General features: G+C 47.6%; 1 protein-coding gene across 2 annotated transcripts in view; it reads left to right on the top strand.

The window, feature by feature from the left end:
- Window positions 1-21423, top strand: part of wdfy3 (WD repeat and FYVE domain containing 3) — a 583406-nt gene that overhangs the window by 211801 nt on the left and 350182 nt on the right. For both annotated transcript variants that reach the window (XM_085963501.1, XM_085963491.1), the window contains exon 4: window positions 8424-8533. In XM_085963501.1, coding sequence (XP_085819627.1) covers window positions 8424-8533 — 110 coding nt within the window. The remainder of the gene's footprint in view (window positions 1-8423; window positions 8534-21423) is intronic.

Raw genomic sequence — 21423 nt, 5'->3', positions numbered from 1 at the left:
GCAGTTAGGCTACAATATCATTTATTCTACTCTAAAGCAAAGCATTGTGGATTACTAAGATAAATATTTAGACAAACATTTAATACACTGCACTGGATTTTGTTATCTAGGAGAGTCTCTTTACAATTCTTTCTCTCTTTCTTTCTTTCTCTCTGTTTATTTATCTGTATGTCTATTCTGGTAAGGAGCTTGTAACCTTGTTGATTGATGCATGTTAGCCGCACAAGACCACAGGCCAATCATTTTCAACCTAATCTGAGAAACCAGAGCGGTCAAGTGTGGGTAAACTGGAGAAATCCTTAATACATAGTGACATATAATAGTCAGTGAAAAGTGTCTCAGTGCATTGTTTTTTTAACAGTGCATCGCCACCATTATTTAGTATTTTTTAACCTAGTGCATTTGAGCTGTCATAATACTTTCCTGTTTGCGCCTCCTTTATTAATCGCCCCTAGTATTTTACCCACTCTGCCCAGCCTTTGCTCCCTCCCAGATCTGCACTGATGCTCTAGCACTGCTGCTCTAGCTCTGCTGCATGCCATCTGTCACTCACACCAGGGCCTGCCCTGAGTGCTGCAGATCTGGTGTAGTTGCTTTCTCCTTCCCATCCAGCTCCACTCGCTCAAATACTCCAGCTCTGCTACCTCTGAACCACCGAAGTGCAGCTGTAATGCTCCAGCTCTACTCTGTCTATTCACATCCCCTTCCCTTTCCGAAACCCCACTCCTCTGTCCACCCCTGGACGAAACATTCCCCCCAAGTCATTTACAATGGCACTTTCAAACTCCCAACTGTCTAGCCATTGGCCCTCCATTCACCACAACATTTCTGCAGCTATCGATCTGTTCAACCATACCCTCACCTCTGCCTTGTCCCCATTAAAATCAATATACTCTCTCACCCAGGTCATTCCCCCTGGTACCGCGCCCCCCACATCTCTGCTCTCTTAAATCCAAGGGATGCAGACTTGAATGTTTATGGTGGACATGCTGTTTAGCCATTCATCGCCAGATCTGGCTGGACCACATAAAGCACTATCGGGTCATACTTTCCTCTACCAAAATTGCTCACTATTCCACGATGATCCTGGAATGCAAAGATAACCTCCGGCTTCTCATCTCCACTGAAAAAAAACCCCTCTCCCCCTGCCCCCTCTACCTTCACCGCCAACAACAAGTGCAAAGAGCTCATGGACTTCTTTGTCACTAAGATTGAGACCATCCTTTCAGCTATCTCTGCCGCTTCCCTCCCTCCCCCTAGCCCAGCAAGCCAAACTTAAGGTTCCCCCCAGCCCTAGCCCTGAATTCTCATCTTTCTCTGGTTTCCTATCTCCGCTCATGCCCTCTCTGAGCTCATCTTGTCCATGAGACCCACCTCCTTTCCCCTCGATCCTATTCCCACCAAATTTCTGACCACCCAACTTCCCTTCCTGGCCCCCATGTTGGCCGATTTGTTAACGGTTCTCTCTCCTTAGGTACTGTCCCCCTCCCCATTAAATCTGCTGTCATCACACTGCTCAAAAAAGCCACCTTTGACCCCCTGTCCTTGCAAACTACTGCCCCATCTCCAACCTCCCTTTCTTCTCAAGTCCTTGAATGTGTTGTCGCCTCCCATATCCATGTCCATCTTTCCCGCAACTCCACGTTTGAACCCCTCCAATCAAGTTTCCCCCCCCCTGCGCACTGAAATGGCCTTAATCAAAGTCACAAATTCCTATGTAACTGTGAGCTTGGTAAACTATCCTTCCTCATCCTTCTCGACCTGTTTGCAGCCTTTGACATGGTTGACCACACCATCCTCCTCCAATGCCTCCTTCGTTGTCCAGCAGTGTGGCACTGCCCTCACCGGGTTCCAGTCTGCAGTGTTGCTGGACGCCACAGATGGTGCCAAATTCAAAGTCACGTCAAATTAGAAGAAATCCACACCCTAGAGCCCGTTAAATCTTTGTGGGCAACTTTTTCCGAGGTCAGCAACAAGCGGCGTCCCTTCGCCGCTGATCGCCAAATCAGGGCCATTGTCTTCAATCCTCGTCAAAAACTCCATTCCCTAGTTACCGACTCCATCCTTCTCCCTGGCCACTGTCTGAAGCTGAACCAGACCGTTCACAACCTTGGCGTCCCAATTAACCGAGCTGAGCTTCCGACCCCATATCTACTTCATCACCAAGACCACCTACTTCCACCTTCATATCACTGCGTCTCCGCCCCTGCCTCAGCTGATCTGCTGCTGAAACCCTCATCCATGCCTTTGTTCCCTCTAGACGCGACTATTCCAGTGCTCACCATTTTGCGCCCTATGTGAATTTGAGCTCATCCAAAACTCTGCTACCCGTAACCTAACGCACACAGCGCCCATAACACCTGTACTCGCTGATCTACATTTTATAATTCTCCTCATTGTTTTCAAATCATTCCATGGGCTCCCTATCTCTCTAACCTCCTCCAGCCCTACAACTCTCCGAGATCTCTACACTTCTCCAATTCTGACCTTTTGCGCATCCCCGATTTTAATCAATCCATCATTGGCGACTGAGCCTTCAGCTGCCTAGGTCCTAAGCCGTGGAATTCCCTCCCTAAACCTCTCTACCTCTCTCTCCTCCTTTAAGACACTTCTTATAACCTAACTCTTTGACCAGCCTATCCTAATATCTCCTTATGTGGCTCGGTGTCTGTGGTAAACCACTGTTGTTCACTCCACTGTTGTTCACTCCACTGTTGTTCACTCTTGCCCATTGTTGTACCTGTCTGTGCATGCCTCAGCTGGCTCCGCCCCTGGCTCCACCCATATGCCCTGGTATAAAGGCGGCTGCTCTGCAGTTCCCCAGGCATTCAGGACCAGCCGACCACTAGAGGCATGCCTTCGTTCTTTAGCTAATAAAAGCCTGTTTGTTACTCTCTTAACTTCCAGTCTTTCTCAGTAATTGATAGTGCATCAATTTTATTAGCTAAACTTTTTTTCAATGGAGCAAATCCTCAAACCAGCACGCCTGGAACTAGACCCTCAAGAGGCGGATTCATCTACCAAGTTCGCACACTGGCTACGATGCTTCAAATTTTTCCTAGAAGCCTCCGTCGAAACTGTTCAAAACGATGGCGACAAACTAAGAGTTCTGACCTCCAAGGTGAACCACCAAGCTTATTCGCTCATCCAAGATGCGACTACCTACAAGGGTGCTCTCGACCTCCTTAAAGAACAGTACGCACGCCTGGTAAATGAGGTTTACGCCAGACACCTCCTGGGGTCCCGCAAACAGCAACCCGGGGAATCGATGGAGGTATACCTACGGGCGCTGAAGGTGCTCGGCCGGGCCTGCAAATGTAAAGAGGTGTCGGCCACAGTGTACACGGAGGAACTTGTCTGGGACGCCTTCGTCGCAGGCCTCAGGTCCAACTACACCCGGCAGAGACTGTTGGAGCAGGGCGAACTCGACCTGAAGAAGGCCACGGCCCTCGCACTCTCGCTAGACGTGGCCCACCGGAATATGGACACCTACTCCCCTGACCGCGCGGCCGCATCGTGGATGGCGCGGGCGCCGCCATCCTGGGACACGGTAGGACCGCCACCCTGCGCCGCGCCGCCCCCATCACATCCCGCCAACGGCCCAACTTCTGCAGCGATGTCCCGGGGCCCGAAGTGTTACTTCTGTGGCCAAGCCAAACACCCCAGAGCGCGCTGCCCGGCGAAAAACGCTACTTGCTCTGGTTGTGGGAAGAAAGGGCACTACGCTAGCGTCTGCAAGGCTAAACCTACCCCAAACTCCAGCAGTGCCGCGTGTGGGCCGAGCGGGCCGCCATCTTGGACGCCATCTTGTACGCCTCCAGCAGCGTGTGGATCATGGGCGCTGCCATCTTGGACGCCATCTTGGAACCCTTCGACCATGGGTGATCCGTTCCGGCCGCCATTTTTGCAACGGGCCCCCGACTCACCCACCGCCTCACCTGATGACTGCAGCGACACGCCTGACCCTACGCTGGCATCCGTTACACTGGACCAATCTAGACCTCACTGAAATAAAGAATAGATTTGCCTTTCTAATCTAGGCTTTATTAACTTAAAAATCCTGTAGCACACCTTCAACACCCAGTCCCAACTAAAGGCTGGAAAGAACTGAATTTAAGATGGCCACCACAAATCATATGACATCAACTACCAATGAGATTACAGCATATATCCCAAGGCAGGAAACAAACAACCAATCACAATACTTCTTACTAAACATAAAGAATAATCACCACACTCACCAACTAGCCAGGTCCATGATGGACATTAAGGTAAACGGCCGCGCCACGACCTGCCTTTTCGACTGCGGGAGCACGGAGAGCTCTATCCACCCCGACACGGTGCGGCGTTACTCTCTCCCGGTCCTGCCAGCGCGCCACCGGGTCTCTATGGCCTCCAAGTCCCATTCAGCGGACGTCGGCGGCTACTGCGTGGTGACCCTTTCGGTGAGGGGCACAGAGTACAGAAACTTTAAACTGCTTGTCCTGCCCCATCTCTGCGCTGCCGTTCTACTGGGGTTGGATTTTCAGTGCCACCTTAAGAGTGTCACGATGGCATACGGTGGACCCCTTCCCCCACTCTCAGTCTGCAACCAGCAGTTTTCAAATTGCCCGCCGCGCACCTTTTGCAGCCTCTCCACGCTTAAAGTCACCCCCCCCCCCCCCCCCCCCGTTGTTCGCTAACCTCGCCCACGACTGTAAGCCCATTGCCACCAAAAGCAGGCGATACAGCGCGGGTGACAGAGTTTTTATTAAATCTGAGGTGGAGCGGCTCCTGAAGGAGGGGATTATTGAAGCTAGCACTAGCCCCTGGTGAGCCCAGGTTGTGGTCGTCAAGACCGGCGAGAAGCAGCGCCTGGTCATTGACTACAGCCAAACAATTAATCGATATACCCAACTGGACGCATACCCCCTCCCCCGCATATCTGATATGGTCAATCAGATCGCACAATACCGCATATTCTCCACCATTGACCTTAAGTCAGCATATCACCAACTCCCTATCCACTATGAGGGCCGCCAGTATACTGCCTTCGAGGCAAACGGCCGCCTCTACCACTTCCTTCGGGTTCCCTTCGGCGTCACCAACGGGGTCTCCGTTTTCCAAAGGGAGATGGACCGGATGGTCGACCAGAATGTGTTGCAGGCCACTTTTCCCTACCTGGACAATGTGACCATCTGCGGCCATGACCTGCAGGACCATGACGCCAACCTCGACAAATTCCTCCGCACTGCCCAACTCCTAAACCTTACGTATAACAAGGAGAAGTGCATATTCCGCACAACCCGCCTCGCTATCCTTGGCTGTGTTGTGGAACACGGAGTCATCGGCCCCGACCCCGACCGGATGCGTCCCCTTATGGACCTTCCCCTGCCCCACTGCCTCAAGGCCCTGAAGAGATGCCTGGGGTTTTTCTCCTACTACGCCCAGTGGGTCCCTAATTATGCGGACAAAGCCCGTCCACTTATCAAGTCCACCTCTTCCCCTGGCGGCAGAGGCCGGCTTAGCCTTCCACCGTATCAAAGAGGACATTGCTAAAGCCACCATGCACGCGGTGGACGAGTCCATCCCTTTCCAGGTGGAGAGCGATGCGTCCGACTTTGCCCTGGCCGCTACCCTTAACCAGGCGGGAAGGCCCGTGGCCTTCTTTTCACGAACCCTCCAAGGCTCCGAAATCAGACACTCCTCTGTCGAAAAGGAGGCCCAGGCCATTGTGGAAGCTGTGCGACATTGGAGGCATTACCTGGCCGGAAAACGATTCACCCTACTCACTGACCAGCGTTCAGTTGCTTTTATGTTTAATAACAAGCAGAGGGGCAAAATCAAAAACGACAAGATTTTGAGGTGGAGAATTGAACTTTCCACCTACAATTACGATATCTTGTACCGGCCCGGGAAACTCAATGAGCCCCCGGATGCTCTATCGCGAGGTACATGTGCCAACGCACAGGTTGATAGACTGCGGGCCCTCCACAATGACCTCTGCCACCCGGGGGTCACCAGGTTCTTCCATTTCATCAAGGCCCGCAACCTGCCTTACTCCATCGAGGAGGTCAGGACCATGACCAGGAACTGCCAAGTCTGTGCCGAGTGCAAACCGCACTTTTATAGGCCAGACAGAGCACACCTGATAAAAGCCACTCGCCCCTTTGAGCGCCTGAGCGTCGATTTTAAAGGGCCCCTCCCCTCCTCTGACCGCAACGCGTACTTCCTCACTATCATCGACGAGTACTCCCGTTTTCCGTTTGCCATCCCCTGCCCAGACATGACCAGTGCTACGGTCATTAAATGCCTGAACGACCTTTTCACCTTGTTCGGTTTCCCCAGCTATGTCCATAGCGACCGGGGCTCATCGTTTATGAGCGACGAACTCCGCCAGTACCTGCTCGTGAGAGGTATTGCCACGAGCAGGACCACCAGCTACAACCCCGGGGGAACGGACAGGTAGAAAGAGAGAACGCGACAGTTTGGAAGGCCGCCCTGCTAGCCTTAAAATCTAAGGGCCTTCCAACCTCCCGCTGGCAGGATGTCCTCCCCGATGCGCTCCACTCCATTCGGTCACTGCTCTGTACTGCCACTAACGCCACCCCTCACGAAAAAATGTTCGTCTTCCCTAGGAAGTCCACATCGGGGACCTCGCTACCACCATGGCTGATGTCTCCAGGGCCCGTCCTACTTCGGAAGCACGTGAGGACCCATAAAACGCCCCCCCTGGTTGAGAGGGTCAACCTCCACGCCAACCCTCAGTATGCCTACGTTGCGTACCCGGACGGGCGGGAGGACACGGTCTCCATACGAGACCTCGCACCCTCGGGGGCCCCTGAAACCAACATCACCCACTACCCACTACCATTGCCCTTCACCGCTACCCACAATGCACCGGACCCATACCTAACCCCTGTAGACGGCACGCCGTGGCCCCGTGACCCGTCATTGATCACCAACCAACTCAACACCCGTGAGGACGACACGCCAGTGCTCCGGCCCACGCGGGACTCGGCGTCGGAAGCTGCACCACCTCAGCCGTCGCCACGACGATCACGATGGCATACAAGACCCCCAGAAAGACTTAATTATACGAACTTTTAATACACTTCACCCCGTCGGATTCATTTTTTAAGCAAGGGGTGAATGTGGTAAACCACTGTTGTTCACTCCACTGTTGTTCACTCCACTGTTGTTCACTCCACTGTTGTTCACTCTTGCCCATTGTTGTACCTGTCTGTGCATGCCTCAGCTGGCTCCGCCCCTGGCTCCACCCATATGCCCTGGTATAAAGGCGGCTGCTCTGCAGTTCCCCAGGCATTCAGGACCGGTCGACCACTAGAGGCATGCCTTCGTTCTTTAGCTAATAAAAGCCTGTTTGTTACTCTCTTAACTTCCAGTGTTTCTCAGTAATTGATAGCGCATCAGTGTCAAATTTTGGTTTATAATACTCCTGCGAGGCACGTTGGGATGTTTTACTACATTAAAGGTGCTATATAAATGCAAGTTGCTTTTGTTAATTCTTCCCCATAATTTAGGAGTGGCTTCACATCCCTCCCCACCACTGTCCTGGCTCTAAGCCATGATGTCCAAGTTGAGCAGACAGTGGTTGCTGCTGCAGACTGGGAGTATGAATTTCAGCTTGTTTCATCTTTGGGAATGACAGGTTAACAACTTGCTGAGTGCAGCTTCTAAAAATTAAAGCAGCAAAGTAGAGGCTCAGTGTTTGGCAAATTATCTAATGATCTAGCCCTAGCACTGCTGCGGATTCTAACTTTTAAAAAATGTAAAAAGATAAAAGTTAAGTAAATTAGTGAAGGAACATGTGCAAAATGTATGCACATAAGAGAGGGACTAATGGAAGGGCAGATTTATAGTAAAAGCGAGACAAAGGCCCTGATTTTAATTCGGGGCTAGATTTCTGCAGGTGAACAGTGGTGAGTGTTAGAAAGTGCTCCAGAAATGAGGCTATTGGGCCATTCCCCCAGGGTCCCATAATCGGTGGGGGAAAAGTTTGCGGCAGGGATATCCTAAGCTTTTGTTATGTGGCTCAGAGGAGCACTCCTCCTCCTGGCTCCATGAGGAGAGTAAAGAAAAAACAAAAGTTAAACCTCTCCAACTCTCTTTCCTACTTTAAGACACTCCTTAAAACCTACCTCTTTGACCATGCTTTTGATCACAATATCTTCTGGCCATTTGCCTCAATTTATGTACAGTAAAGCACTTGGAGAAGTCAGTTTATTTCTAGCATTTGTAATTGTGATGCTTTGACATTAGCATTCCATTTTTATGTTATGTAATATCTGCATAATTATCAAATTGTGGGACATCCTGTGTACAGTTTTTGTATGAATCTCCAGCTGCCCCTTGAGTGATCTATCTAGTTATTGCCATAGTGGTTATTAATGTCTATTTAAGATTTTCTCTTCTGTCAACAGAGGCAGCTAGTCGTGCCATTGTCCAATTTCTGGAGATTAATCAAAGTGAAGAATCAAGTAGAGGCTGGATGCTTCTCACTACAATCAACTTGCTGGCATCTTCTGGACAGGTTAGTTGAACCCCAACAAATAAGGTTCAACAATGTTCAGTAATATGGCTGGATCTTTGCAATGTTGTTCAAGTAAATACAAACCTTAAGGAATTGTCTTCAAAGTTTGCTAAAACATAAATGTGTACAGTGTTTTGGTTTAGTTGATGGATGTTTGCAATTCCATTATTTGTGAAGCTGAGTTAAGAAATAGCATTTAAAATTTCAAATCTACAATCAAAAACTTAAATGTTGTGGAGCCTGTTATACTTTTCTGTTCTTTTATTGAGCATTTTTTTTGTCCTGATAGATCTCTCATTTGATGCTCAGACAAAAATAAGTGCCTCCCTCATCCTGTAACTGAGGATGTAACTGGTAAAATAGATAAGGGAGAACCAGTGGATGTGGTGTATTTGGACTTTCAAAAGGCTTTTGATAAGGTCCCGCATAAGAGATTAGCATGTAAAGTTAAGGCACATGGGATTGGGGGCAGGGTATTGACTTGGATAGAGAACTGGTTGGCAGACAGAAAGCAAAGAGTTGGAATAAACGGCCCTTTTTCCGAGTGGCAGGCAGTGACTAGTGGGGTACCGCAGGGATCGGTCCTTGGACCCCAGCTATTCACAATATATATTAATGATCTAGACAAAGGAACTAGATGTAATATTTCCCAAGTTTGCAGACGACACAAAGCTGGGTGGGCGTGTGTGCTGTGAGGTGGATGCCGAGAAACTCCAGTATGATTTGGACAGGTTGGGTGATTGGGCAGAAGCATGGCAGATGCAATATAACGTGGATAAATGCGAGGTTATCCACTTTGGTGTCAAAAACAAGAAGGCAGATTATTATCTGAATGGCAATAGATTGGGAGAAGGGGAAGTGCAACGAGACCTAGGCGTCCTTGTGCACCAGTCGCTGAAGGTAAGCATGCAGGTGCAGCAGGCGGTTAAGAAGGCAAATGGTATGTTGGCCTTCGTAGCGAGAGGGTTTGAGTACAGAAACAAGGATGTCTTGCTGCAGTTGTACAGGGCCTTGGTGAGACCACACCTTGAGTATTGTGTGCAGTTTTGGTCGCCTTATCTGAGGAAGGATGTTCTTGCCATGGAAGGAGTGTAGCGAAGATTCACCAGGCTGATACCTGGGATGGCAGGAATGACATATGAGGAGAGATTGGGTCGATTGGGCTTGTACTCCCTGGAGTTTAGAAGAATGAGAGGGGATCTCATTGAAACTTATAAAATTCTAACAGGACTAGACAGACTAGATGCAGGAAGGATGTTCCCGATGGTCGGGGAGTCCAGAACCAGGGGTCACAGTCTAAGGATAAAGGGTAAGCTATTTAGGACAGATGAGGAGGAATTTCTTCACCCAGAGAGTGGTGAACCTGTGGAATTCTCTACCACAGAAGGCAGTAGAGGCCAATTCATTAAATATATTCAAGAAGGAGTTAGATATATTTCTTAAGGCTAAAGGGATCAAGGGATATGGGGAGAAAGCAGGGACAGGGTACTGAATTTGGATGATCAGCCATGATCGCATTGAATGGCGGAGCAGGCTCGAGGGGCCGAATGGCCTACTCCTGCTCCTATCTTCTATGTTTCTATGACTCTGCTACTCTCTCATTCTTTGTGCCTCATTGTTTTACATTAATTCTCTCTATCTCTCTTGCTCTCTCTCACACATACTTTCATTGTTGTCTCTTTATTTTTGTCTCTGACTCTTTTTCCTTAATTTATGATTTTTTTATATAAGAAAAAGACACTTTTAAAATAAATCTACATCTCTAATCCAATTAGAACTACTATGGTAATGATTGTGGGCATTGCTAAAAAGATTTTTTTTTTCCAGCAAAAATGAACACCTGTTTACAAATATTATTTCATCTGACCTCATTCCTGGATTATTTCCCTAGCAGTCACAGAGGGAAGTGTATTTTACAATCAGACTGTATTAATGTGATAAGTCTTGATGGGCAATCCATCTTTAAAATTACAAGCTATGTTCAGAGGTGGGCCTGGCCAGGGTGAGTGGAGCAGAGTCAAGCCTGTACCAAGGCAACACTTGTGGCTCTGATGCCTGGAGACACCGGGGTGCCTTAGTGTTACAGCCTGGAGAGAATAGGGAGACTAGCTTGACAGCAGGGAGATTGGTCGCACTCAGCGGGTGGGAAGAGGCAAAATGTCAGTTTGGAGGCTTGAGGCCTGGAAGGGAGAGTGCAGAGGTTTAGGCCAAGACTCATAATGGAGCAGGCCAGACATACTTGGATCAGAGTTGTCCGAAGAACACAGATACTAGGTCCAGAGCTGGCGAGTCCAGAGTTGGCTAAGGAGCGAATGCAAACATCATTGCTTACTCTGTTGTGGGATGAAGCGTTTTCCACTCAAGATTGATTCATCAGTCATTTTTTAAAAATAATATAAATAGATGTTTTCCCTGCACAGTTTAATTTTCTTATTTGGCTTTGCTACAATCAAAACAATTAACCTGATTTGTGTTTTCTATCTGCCATTTTAGAGCAAAATAGGTCAACAATTTTAAATGACATAACCACCAATTACAACTTCTATAGCATAACCCCCCGAATGTAACAATAGTTTCCCCTTGTGATATTGAACTGGATACATGTGTCTTACACATGTATGTCTTCAATCTCTCCAATGGTAGTCTGAGTAATCGAGAATTAGATGAGACAAGGCTTGATATGAATTCATTAAACTGCTTTATTCCAGTCAGAAAAAATGCAGAACCATGATTTAAAATTGGGTTCACTTCTTTCCATTAATACTTGCCTTTGCGCAATAATATAAAAATAATGAACACACTTCAGTGGGTAGTTTACTTGATTTAAACAGAATAACTTTTTTGCATCCTCCTGCAGCCCAGAGTAGAGCTTCTACCCTTGCAGTCCCCTGTCTTTTCAACCTCTTTGTTACATGACTGCTTCAAACTGCATGCCTTCTTCACGCATTCACATCTCTCTCTGTTTTCCCAACGTCTGACTCCAGTGTTAGTTTTTAGTCAAACTAACGACTTCTTTCTCACTCTCCACTGCCCCACAATTGGCCAGCCTAACTTGGCAATGATCCCTTTTGGGATTGTCTCAAGAGTAATGAGCATAAACGATCACTGGAATGTCAAATGATCTTTCATTGTCTCCAGGACACAGGTCCAGATACAAAGGGCAAAATACTGTGGATGCTGGAAATATGAAATATAAACAGAAAATGCTGCAAATACTCAGCAGCTCAGGCAGCATCTGTGGAGAGAGAAACAGTGTTAACATTTCAGGTCTGTGACCCTTCGTCAGAACTGGAAAATGTTAGATGTAACAGTACAGGTGCAGGGGAAGGGTGGAGAGGGGAGAAGGCAAGAACTAAAAGGAAGGTCTGTGATAGGTTGGAAGGCAGGAGTGATTTAAATGGCAAAAGGGATGATGGTGCAAGGCAAAACGGGGTGGTAATAGACATCTAAAGAAACAAAAGATGTGTCCAGATGAGGTGTAAATGACAATAGCAAAATCATTACCAGCACCTGCTGTCTGGAAAAAATGGGAACAGTGGTTATGATTTGAAATTGTTGAACTTGATGTTCAGTCCAGAAGGCTGCAAAGTGCCTAACCGACAGATGAGATGCTGTCCCATTGAGCTTCATTGGAACAGTGTAGGAGGCCAAGGACAGAGAAGTCAGTGTGGAAGTGGAGCGGAGAATTAAAATGGCAAGTGACCGGAAGCTCAGGGTCATGCTTGCAGACTGAACGGAAGTGTTCAGCAAAGCGATTACCCAATCTTTGTTTGGTCTCCCCAATGTAGAGGATACTGTATAGTGAGTAAAGTTTACTAGATTGCAAGAAGTACAAATAAATCTCTGCTTCACCTAAAAGGAGTGTTTGGGGTCCTGGATGGTGGGAAGGGAGGAGGTTACAGGGCAGGTGTTCCATCACCTGCGCTTGCATGGGAAGGGGAGCGGGTGATGGGAGTGGACCAGGTTGTCGCGGAAGGAACGGTCCCTTTGAGATGCTGAAGGGGGAAGATGTGTTTGGTGGTGGTATCGTGTTGGAGGTGGCGGAAATGATGGAGGATTATCCATTGAATGTGGAGGCTAATGGGGTGGAAGGCAAAGACAAGGAGTCCTATCGTGGTTCTGGGAGGGAGGGGAAGGGGCGAGGTCAGAAATGTGGGAATGGGGCAGACACGGTCGAGGGCCCTGCCAACCACGGTGGAAGGAAATCCTTGGTTGAGGAAAAAGGAAGTTGTATCGGAAGTACTTGTGTGGAAGGTGGCATCATCAGAACAGACGGCGGGGACGGAGAAACTGGGAGATTGGAATAGAGTCCTTACAGGAAGCGGGGTGGAAGGAATGTATCAAGGTAGCTGTGGGAGTCTGGGCTTCTAGTAGATATTGGTTGACGGCCTATCCCCAGAAATAGAGACCGAGAAGTTGAGGAAGGGAAGAATCGGAGATGAACCATGTGAAGACAATGGAGGGGTGGAAATTTTAAGCAAAGTTGATGAAATTTTCCAGTTCGGGGCAAGAGCAGGAAACAGCACTGATACAGTCATCAATGTGCCAGTAAAAGAGGTGAGGGAGGGGACCGTAGTAGGACTGGAACGAAGATTGTTCCACATATCCCACGAAAAGGCAGGCATAGCTTGGGCCCATACAGGTTCCCATAGCGGATGTAGGTGGGAAGAGACTGGACAAGGGGGGGGGGGGGAGAAAATAGAGTTGAGATGGGAAGAAATAAGTTCCGTGGGGCAAGAACAGGCTGAAACGTTTGTGGATCTTGGGAAGCAGGTAGAAGTGGGCTGTACGGGGTTGGAGGACTGAGGTTGGATGCTGTATGGGGAAGATCTCCAGAGGAAATGAGGTCAGTGATGGTCCGGGAAATGATGGCTTGATGTTCGGTGGTGGGCCGTGGTCCTGGAAGATAGGAGCAGATGTCAGAAAATAGGTGTTCAGCCTAGAGGTCTGTTTGCCAAACAACAACAGCGCCGCCTTTGTCAGCAGGTTTAATGACGATGTCAGGGTTGGAGCTGAGAGAATGGAATGCTGCAAATTCGGAGGGAGGTAGGTTAAAGTGAGTGAGGGGAGCAAAGACATTGAGACGACCGATGTCATGGCACAGTTCCCAGTGAAATGATTTAGAGAAGTTAAGAGGCCAGGGGGAGGGTTCCAGGTGGAATGAGAATCCTGAAGCTGGGAGAAAGGGTTTGCTGTACGGGGGGTGGGGGAAGATTCCTGGCTAAAGAAGTGGGTGCGGCGGCAAAGGCAATGGAAGAAGAGCTCAACATCATGCTGAGCTTGAAATTCATTAAGTAAGGGGATGAAGCTGAGGACTGATCATTCGGGGTCAGAGAGGGGAAGGTCCAAGGGATAGTGAAAACATGGCAAAGGGTGAGATTGGAAAGAGGGATGGAGTCAGAGGAAAGGGAAAGGGAAGGAGGATCCGGAGGGGCGTTGCTATTTAAGAGTTGTTGAAGCTTGTGGTCCTAGATACCTGGAAGGAAGAAAAACATTTTTTTGTTGAAGTGCAAAATGAGGCAAAGGATGAAATGGAACTACGGACCAGGACAACTCTGTGTGAGAGAGAGAGAGAGAGAGAGAGAGAGAGTGAGTTGGTGCTGCTGAAGAGAGAGGTCGAGAGATTTCACGTGGTGGTGCACGGTGTTGAGTGTGAATCTCGGGAAGCGGCGAGAGCATTAATTCTAGGAACGATGAATATAATGCAGATATCTGTAATTATGGTTGGATCTGGATCATGGGTCCAGATTCCCAGTCTGAAACCTAATCCACAACTGCCAGCCATGCTGTCTTGTTAATTTAATGCCTCGAGAGCTATGATTAGCTCAGTGGTAGAATTTTTAAGATATATTAAATTGTATTGCACCAAGGTTCCCTATTGCAGCATAGTCTGAAGCCCCGAAATGTGATGTCCATGTACGAGGTATGAAGACCAAATGTTGTCTTTAGGTGAAAGCGCATTAGAGAATGGTTGATAATTGATCCAGGGCATATAGACTTAATTCAGTCCCCATTTTAAAGTCATATATTCTGCCCTTATTCTTGTGTTTCTATTATGAACTCCTGTGTCCCCATTTATAATGGAATTTCCTATGTAAACTTGTCGAGCTATAATTACATTCTCCTGCCAGTGGTGGCATATCTGGGGCCTGGCCTGATTTCCAGCCCTTCCAGTGCACTTCTGCCAGAGTTACGGTGGGAGTACGCTGGAAGAGCTAAGGATTTTCAGCCCCCTGATTCACATCACCTTTTTAACTATACAAACATGATTTAATGGGTGATTTAGAGAGATGCTCCAATTATAGAATCATACAATGATGCAGCACAGAAAGAGGCTGTTGTGTATGTACCTTTAAGAGAACTGTTTTACAGCTCCTGTATACTGTAGTACCGGCAGTGACCACACCTGTATATAAAGCCGGAGCAGGCTTCTGTACTTCAGTCTTGAGACTACTCTACTCTAGTAAACACCTGTTGATTGTTAAGTTACAGCCTCCGTGTAGTTCTTGGGGAAACATCCTATTTAAAGAATCACGGATTTAACAGTGGCAACGAGGTTGATTCGAATCTGCCTGCAACTCTGCATTTCCCATCAAGGAGTCGCTCCGGGAGGACGGTGGAAGAAAGTCGAGGACAGAAGCACAGGCGTCGACCACGAGCAACCACCCAGTCATCCGGCAGCAAGTGAACATCCCAGGAGTGGCTGTTGAGAGCCACGACGATCCAGCAACAGACTGGCAACAGGTGCAGCGCACACCCTTCCCGGACAGCGGCGGCGGGAGCCGACCGACGGCGTAGAAAAGCCGAGCAGCGTCGACTGGGTAAGAGAGAGGGTGAAGCGCACAGGGCGCAGCCGGGGGTTAAAGAACCGAGCGGCATCGAGGAAAAACAAGAGAGAGAGAGAGAGGGTAAAGCAGCAGCCGGGTTCAGGACCGAGCGACGGCAACGGGAAAGGCGCACAGGAGAACGCGCAGAGCACAGCCAGGGCTCAAGGGCTGAACCGCGTCCGCGGGGAGAAGAAAGGAGAGCGCGGGAGACGCCATTGAGCCGCGGAGAAGAAGGGAGAACGCGGGAGACGCCTTTTTTTTAAGCCACAGCGGAGAAGAAGGGCGAGCGCGGGAAGGAAGGAAAGCGCGGCAGACGCCATTTTGTTCCAGCGGAGAAGAAGGGAGAGCGCGGGAGACGCCATTTAGACAGTTAAATTACACCCAGGGATGGCGAAGAATGGCAGTATCACGGCGTTCGACAATGAAGTCGAAGATTGGGCGACATATGTGGAACGCATTGAGGTGTACTGCAGGGCGAATGAAGTGCCAGATGCTAGGGAAAGCACTGGTTTTGTTAAATTCCATGGGTGCAAAAACTTATGACTTACTGCGAAACCTGATAACCCCAGAGAAGCCCGTGGAGAAGAATTTCGAAAGCATAGTAGAAATCCTACAGGACCACTTAAGCCCCACACCGCTGCTGATAGCAGAAAGATTTAAGTTCCACAAAAGGAACCAGCATAAAGACGAAAGTAATGCTGAGTACTTAACGGAACTGCGCAAGTTATCGAAACACTGCCAGTTTGGAGCGGGACTATCAGATACGTTAAGGGACAAGTTTGTGTGTGGGCTTCAAAGTGAAGGAACCCAGAAACGGCTTTTATCAGAAAAGGATCTTGCGCTGGACAAGGCTTTCAGCATGGCAGTATCACACGAAGCAGCCGCACAGGGCGCTGCAGAGATACAACGGAGACCGCAAGAATACAGCACCAATGAAATGTCATATGGAGCAGGGAAGTGTTATCGCTGCGGCAGAACAACACACGATCAGAAGGACTGTTGGTTCAAGGACCAAGTGTGCAGACAGTGTGGAAAAACAGGACACATAGCAAGAGTCTGCAGGTCAGGGAAGAAAACCAACAGCAAGAAATCTCCACAGGAGAAGTACAAGAAGGTACATAAGGTGATGGACAGTAGTTCAGATGAACAGGGAAATGATACAGACTCCGGAAGCAAGGAGCTGGGTTGTCTGAAACTACATAAGGTAACCAAAATGGAGGATCACCAGACTATCTGGGTCACACTCAAGATAGACGGAGTCCAAGTGAAAATGGAATTGGACACTGGACCAGCCCTAACAGTCATAAACCAAAGGGACTACAAGCGGCTATTTCCACATATACCCTTGAAAGCTACAGAGATTGTCTTGAAGACGTACACGGGGCAAAAAGTCTACCCCAAAGGAAAAATAAGGGTGAAAGTGATATACAAAGGCCAGGAAATACCTAAAATGGACCTATATGTATTGCCAGATGGAGGACCACCACTACTAGGACGCGAATGGATCCGGAAGATACAATTAGATTGGCATTCCATACAGGCACTGAAGGTTGAGGCCAAAAAGGATGACGACGCCACACCTGGACGACTGTCAAAAATGCTAACTGACGCACAAGAAGTGTTCCAGGAGGGACTCGGAACACTAAAAGGCATAACGGCAACGATTAAAATAGAGGAAAATGCAAGTCCAAAGTTTTTGAAGGCCAGACCGGTGCCTTATGCGATCTGACCAGCCGTTGAAGCAGAGCTGGAAGGGTTGGAACGTTCAGGAGTACTGTCCAAAGTAGACTGGAGTGAGTGGGCTACACCCATCGTTCCTGTAATGAAGAGGTCGTTGAGTAATACGCCTGGGGAACCAAAGAAGGTCCGCATCTGTGGGGATTTTAAGGTGATAGTGAACCCAGTCCTTCACACGGTACAATATCCGCTTCCACGGATTGAGGATATTTTCGCCTCGCTATCTGGAGGTAAACGCTTAACCAAAATTGATCTGGCCCAGGCGTACTTGCAAATGGAGGTAGAAGAAGCCTCGAAACAATACCTCACGATCAACACTCATAAAGGTCTCTATCAATACAACCGACTGGTGTTCGGGGTAGCATCGGCTCCGGCTATTTGGCAAAGGGCAATGGATCAAGTCCTGCAAGGGATTCCAGGGACCCAGTGTTATTTGGACGACATCCTGGTCACGGGCGAAAATGACAGTGATCACCTCGCCAACCTGGAGAAGGTGCTCACTAGATTAAAGGAATATGGGCTACGAGCTAATCGCCACAAGTGCGAGTTTTTCCAGAAGCATATCTCGTATTGTGGCCACATTATTGATGAAGAAGGGTTACATAAGTCTCCTGAAAAGATTGAGGCAGTAGTCAAGGCTCCAGCACCGGAAAATGTGTCACAACTGAGGTCGTTCCTCGGGCTGGTAAACTACTACCATAAGTTCTTACCAAATTTGTCTACAGTAGTACACCCACTGAATACCCTACTACAAACGGGGGTACCATGGAAGTGGAATGACGAATGTAAAGGAGTTTTCCAGAAGTGCAAAGAATTGATCACATCAAAAGAGGTGTTGGCCCATTTCAACCCAGCACTACCAATTCGGTTGGCATGTGATGCATCACCCTATGGTATTGGAGCGGTGCAGTCGCACAAATTCCCAGACGGGTTGGAGAGGCCAGTAGCCTTTGCGTCTCGGTCACTAACCTCAGCCGAGCGCAACTACGCCCAGATCGACAGGGAGGCCCTCAGCCTAGTATGGGGAGTAAAAAAATTCAACCACTATCTGCATGGGCAGAAGTTCACCTTGCTGACTGACCAACCACTTGTCTCCATCTTTAATCCAAAGAAGGGCGTTCCGGTGATGACTGCACAACGGTTACGAAGATGGTCCCTTTTTCTAGGGCGAACCAATATGAAATAGAATATAAAGGCACGAAACAACATGGAAACGCTGATGGGCTATCACGCTTGCCGCTGCCTACTGTGGAGGAAGCACCAGCAGTGGACCCTATCGAGATATTTTATTCGTCAATAATTGAATGATTACCAGTAACTAACGCGGATATAGAGAAGGAGACCCGCAATGATCCGACACTGTCTCAGGTATATGATTTGACGGTGAGAGGATGGCCAACACATGGCGACTCACTGTTGCCAGCATTCTCATCCAGAAGAGAACAGCTGTCAGTATGCCAGGGGACAGTGATGTGTGGATCCCGAGTGGTAATTCCACCCAAGTTATGGGAGAGGGTGCTCAATGAGCTTCACGAAGGTCATCTGGGAGGGGTAAAAATGAAAAGCCTTGCTAGGGCTTATGTGTGGTGGCCGGGGATTGAGCAACAAATCGAGGACCTAACCAAGAGCTGCTCAGGATGCCAGAAGGTCCAAAATGCACCACCACATGCCCCTGTACACCCATGGGAGTGGCCCTCCTCTCCATGGCAACGGGTGCATATTGATTTTGCTGGTCCATTCATGGACTCAATGTTCTTAATAGCAGTGGATGCGCACTCGAAATGGCCTGAGGTGATCAAAATGTCCTCAACCACTACAGAGAAAACGATTGCAGTCCTATGGACCATATTTGCCAGGAACGGCTTGCCAGAGCAGATTTGCTCTGATGACGGACCACAGTTTGTGTCCGAAGAGTTTCGGAAATTTATGAGAAGGAATGGGGTAAGGCATTACACATCCGCCCCGTATCATCCAGCCACAAATGGATTGGCTGAGAGGTTCGTACAAACCTTTAAAAAGGCAATAAAGGCCATGTGCGATGATGAAATTCCACTACAGCATAAGGTGGACAATTTCCTGTTAGCCTACAGAAATGCGACACATGCAGTTACCAACCAGACCCCGGCCATGATGTTCTTTAACCGAAGGTTGGGATCTCGTCTGGATTTGCTCAGACCAAATGTGCGAAGAAATGTTGAGGATAAACAATTCCAGCACATCCATGAGAAGCCGAGAAGGAGCTTCAATGTAGGACAACCAGTCTTGGCCCGTGACTACCGAACAGAGAAATGGCAACCCGGAACGATATGCACACGGCAGGGGCCATTAATGTACACAGTCGATGTCGGGGAGAACATTGTGAGACGCCACGTCGACCAGATCTTGGCGTCACAGGAACGAGTCAACCCCATGTCTCGCGTACCTGGGGATGAACCCGACATACCGGTAGCATCTACCTCAAACAGTAGCAGTGGAAACTGATGAACTAACCGACGAAAGGGGGCCAGAATCGCCTCCGCACCAAGAACAAGAACCTCAGGGAAGGCGCTATCCAGAAAGGATCGGGAAGCCGCCCCAAAGACTGAATTTATAAATGGACTATTTTCAGTTAATGTTGCATGTTAAAAATGTTAATTGTTAAATGAATGTTATGGTACTGTTAATCTAAAAGGGGAGGAATTGTTGTGTATATACCTTTAAGAGAGAACGGTTTTACAGCTCCTGTATACTGTAGTACCGGCAGTGACCACACCTGTATATAAAGCCGGAGCAGGCTTCTGTACTTCAGTCTTGAGACTACTCTACTCTAGTAAACACCTGTTGATTGTTAAGTTACAGCCTCCGTGTAGTTCTTGGGGAAACATCCTATTTAAAGAATCACGGATCTAACAGAGGCCATTTGGCCCATCGTGTCTGTGCTGGCTCTTTGAAAGAGCTATTTAGTCCCACTAACCTCTTTCCCCATAGCCCAGCAAAATTTTCCTTTTCAAGTATTTATCCAATTCCATTTTGAAAGTTATAATTGAATCTGCTTCCACTACCCTTTCAGACAGTGCATTCCAGATCATCATAAAAAATTACGCAACGCAGTGAGTTATTTCCTTATGTCGCCTCTGGTTCCTTTGCCAATTATCTAAAAACTGTCCCCTCTGGTTACAGATGCTTCTGCCACTGGAAGCAGTTTCTCCTATTTACTCTATCAAAACCAGGGTTTTGATCACCTCTATTAAATCTCCCCTTAATCTTCTCTGCTCTAAGGAGAACAACCTCAGTTTCTCTAGTCCCTCCACATAACTGAATTATTTTATCCCTGGTACCATTCTAGTAAATCTCTTCTGCACCCGCCTTCAAGGCTTTGACATCCTAAAGTGTGGTGCCCAGAATTGAACACAATCCTCCAGCTAGGGCCTAACTAGTGTTTTATAAAGTTTCAGCATGACTTTATTGCATTTGTACTCTATACCTCTGTTTATAAAGCCAAGGATCCCGTATGCCTTTTTAACAGCCTTCATAACTTGTCTTGTCACCTTCAAAGACTTGTGTGCACACACCCCCAGGTCTCTCTGTTCCTGCACCCCCTTTAAAATTGTACCATTTAGTTTATATTACCTTTCATTCTTCCTACCAAAGTGAATCATTTCACATCTGCCATATGTCTTCCCATTTCACCAATCTGCCTACATCCTCCTGAAGTCTGTTACTATCCTCCTCACTGTTTACTACATTATCTCTTGCCTATTGTTGCATGATATTTTCTTTCTTTTGCCAAGTTTTAAAATGCAAATTGGGTAATGGATCTTTATCGCTCTGAAATAGCTACATCTTTATTTCAGTTTAATAATTAGTGTTAATTACTCTATTCGGTGAATGCTCCATTTTTTTAAGGTACATCTTCAACAAAGTAAAGTTCAAGAAATAGCCAGAGAATCATGATTCAACAGGAAATCTATTCCCTCCTGTGGCCTTTTGTTTAGCATGTAATTTTTATTGTTTTTTGAATTTTGAATATAATCAATCTTATCAAATGGAGTACAATAATCTGATTAATTTCAAATCAACTGATTATAGATTTGAAGACGTTCAGAAATACATAGGACTTCATAAAATTCTTTACAATTTTTTTATTTTAATCCCTATGGATTGTCTTTCCTGAAATTGAGAATAGTTGTCCTTCTAGTTTCTAAATCTTAAGTTTTGGTTTAGATTCAATGTTTGCATCTTTCTTCATTATTCTTCCTATAATTTTATTTTTTCCTCTGTGCTTCTGTTCAATATAAAGCATAGTAGCATCTTTAGTCAAAAGCAAATTTTTATTCACCAGTTTTT

The sequence above is a fragment of the Somniosus microcephalus genome, chromosome 2 (assembly GCF_052327205.1).
Source record: "Somniosus microcephalus isolate GS21.2 chromosome 2, FLI_Smic_1.0, whole genome shotgun sequence".
NCBI classification, from domain to species: Eukaryota; Metazoa; Chordata; class Chondrichthyes; order Squaliformes; family Somniosidae; genus Somniosus; species Somniosus microcephalus.
This window is presented reverse-complemented; position numbering and strand designations above follow the sequence as displayed.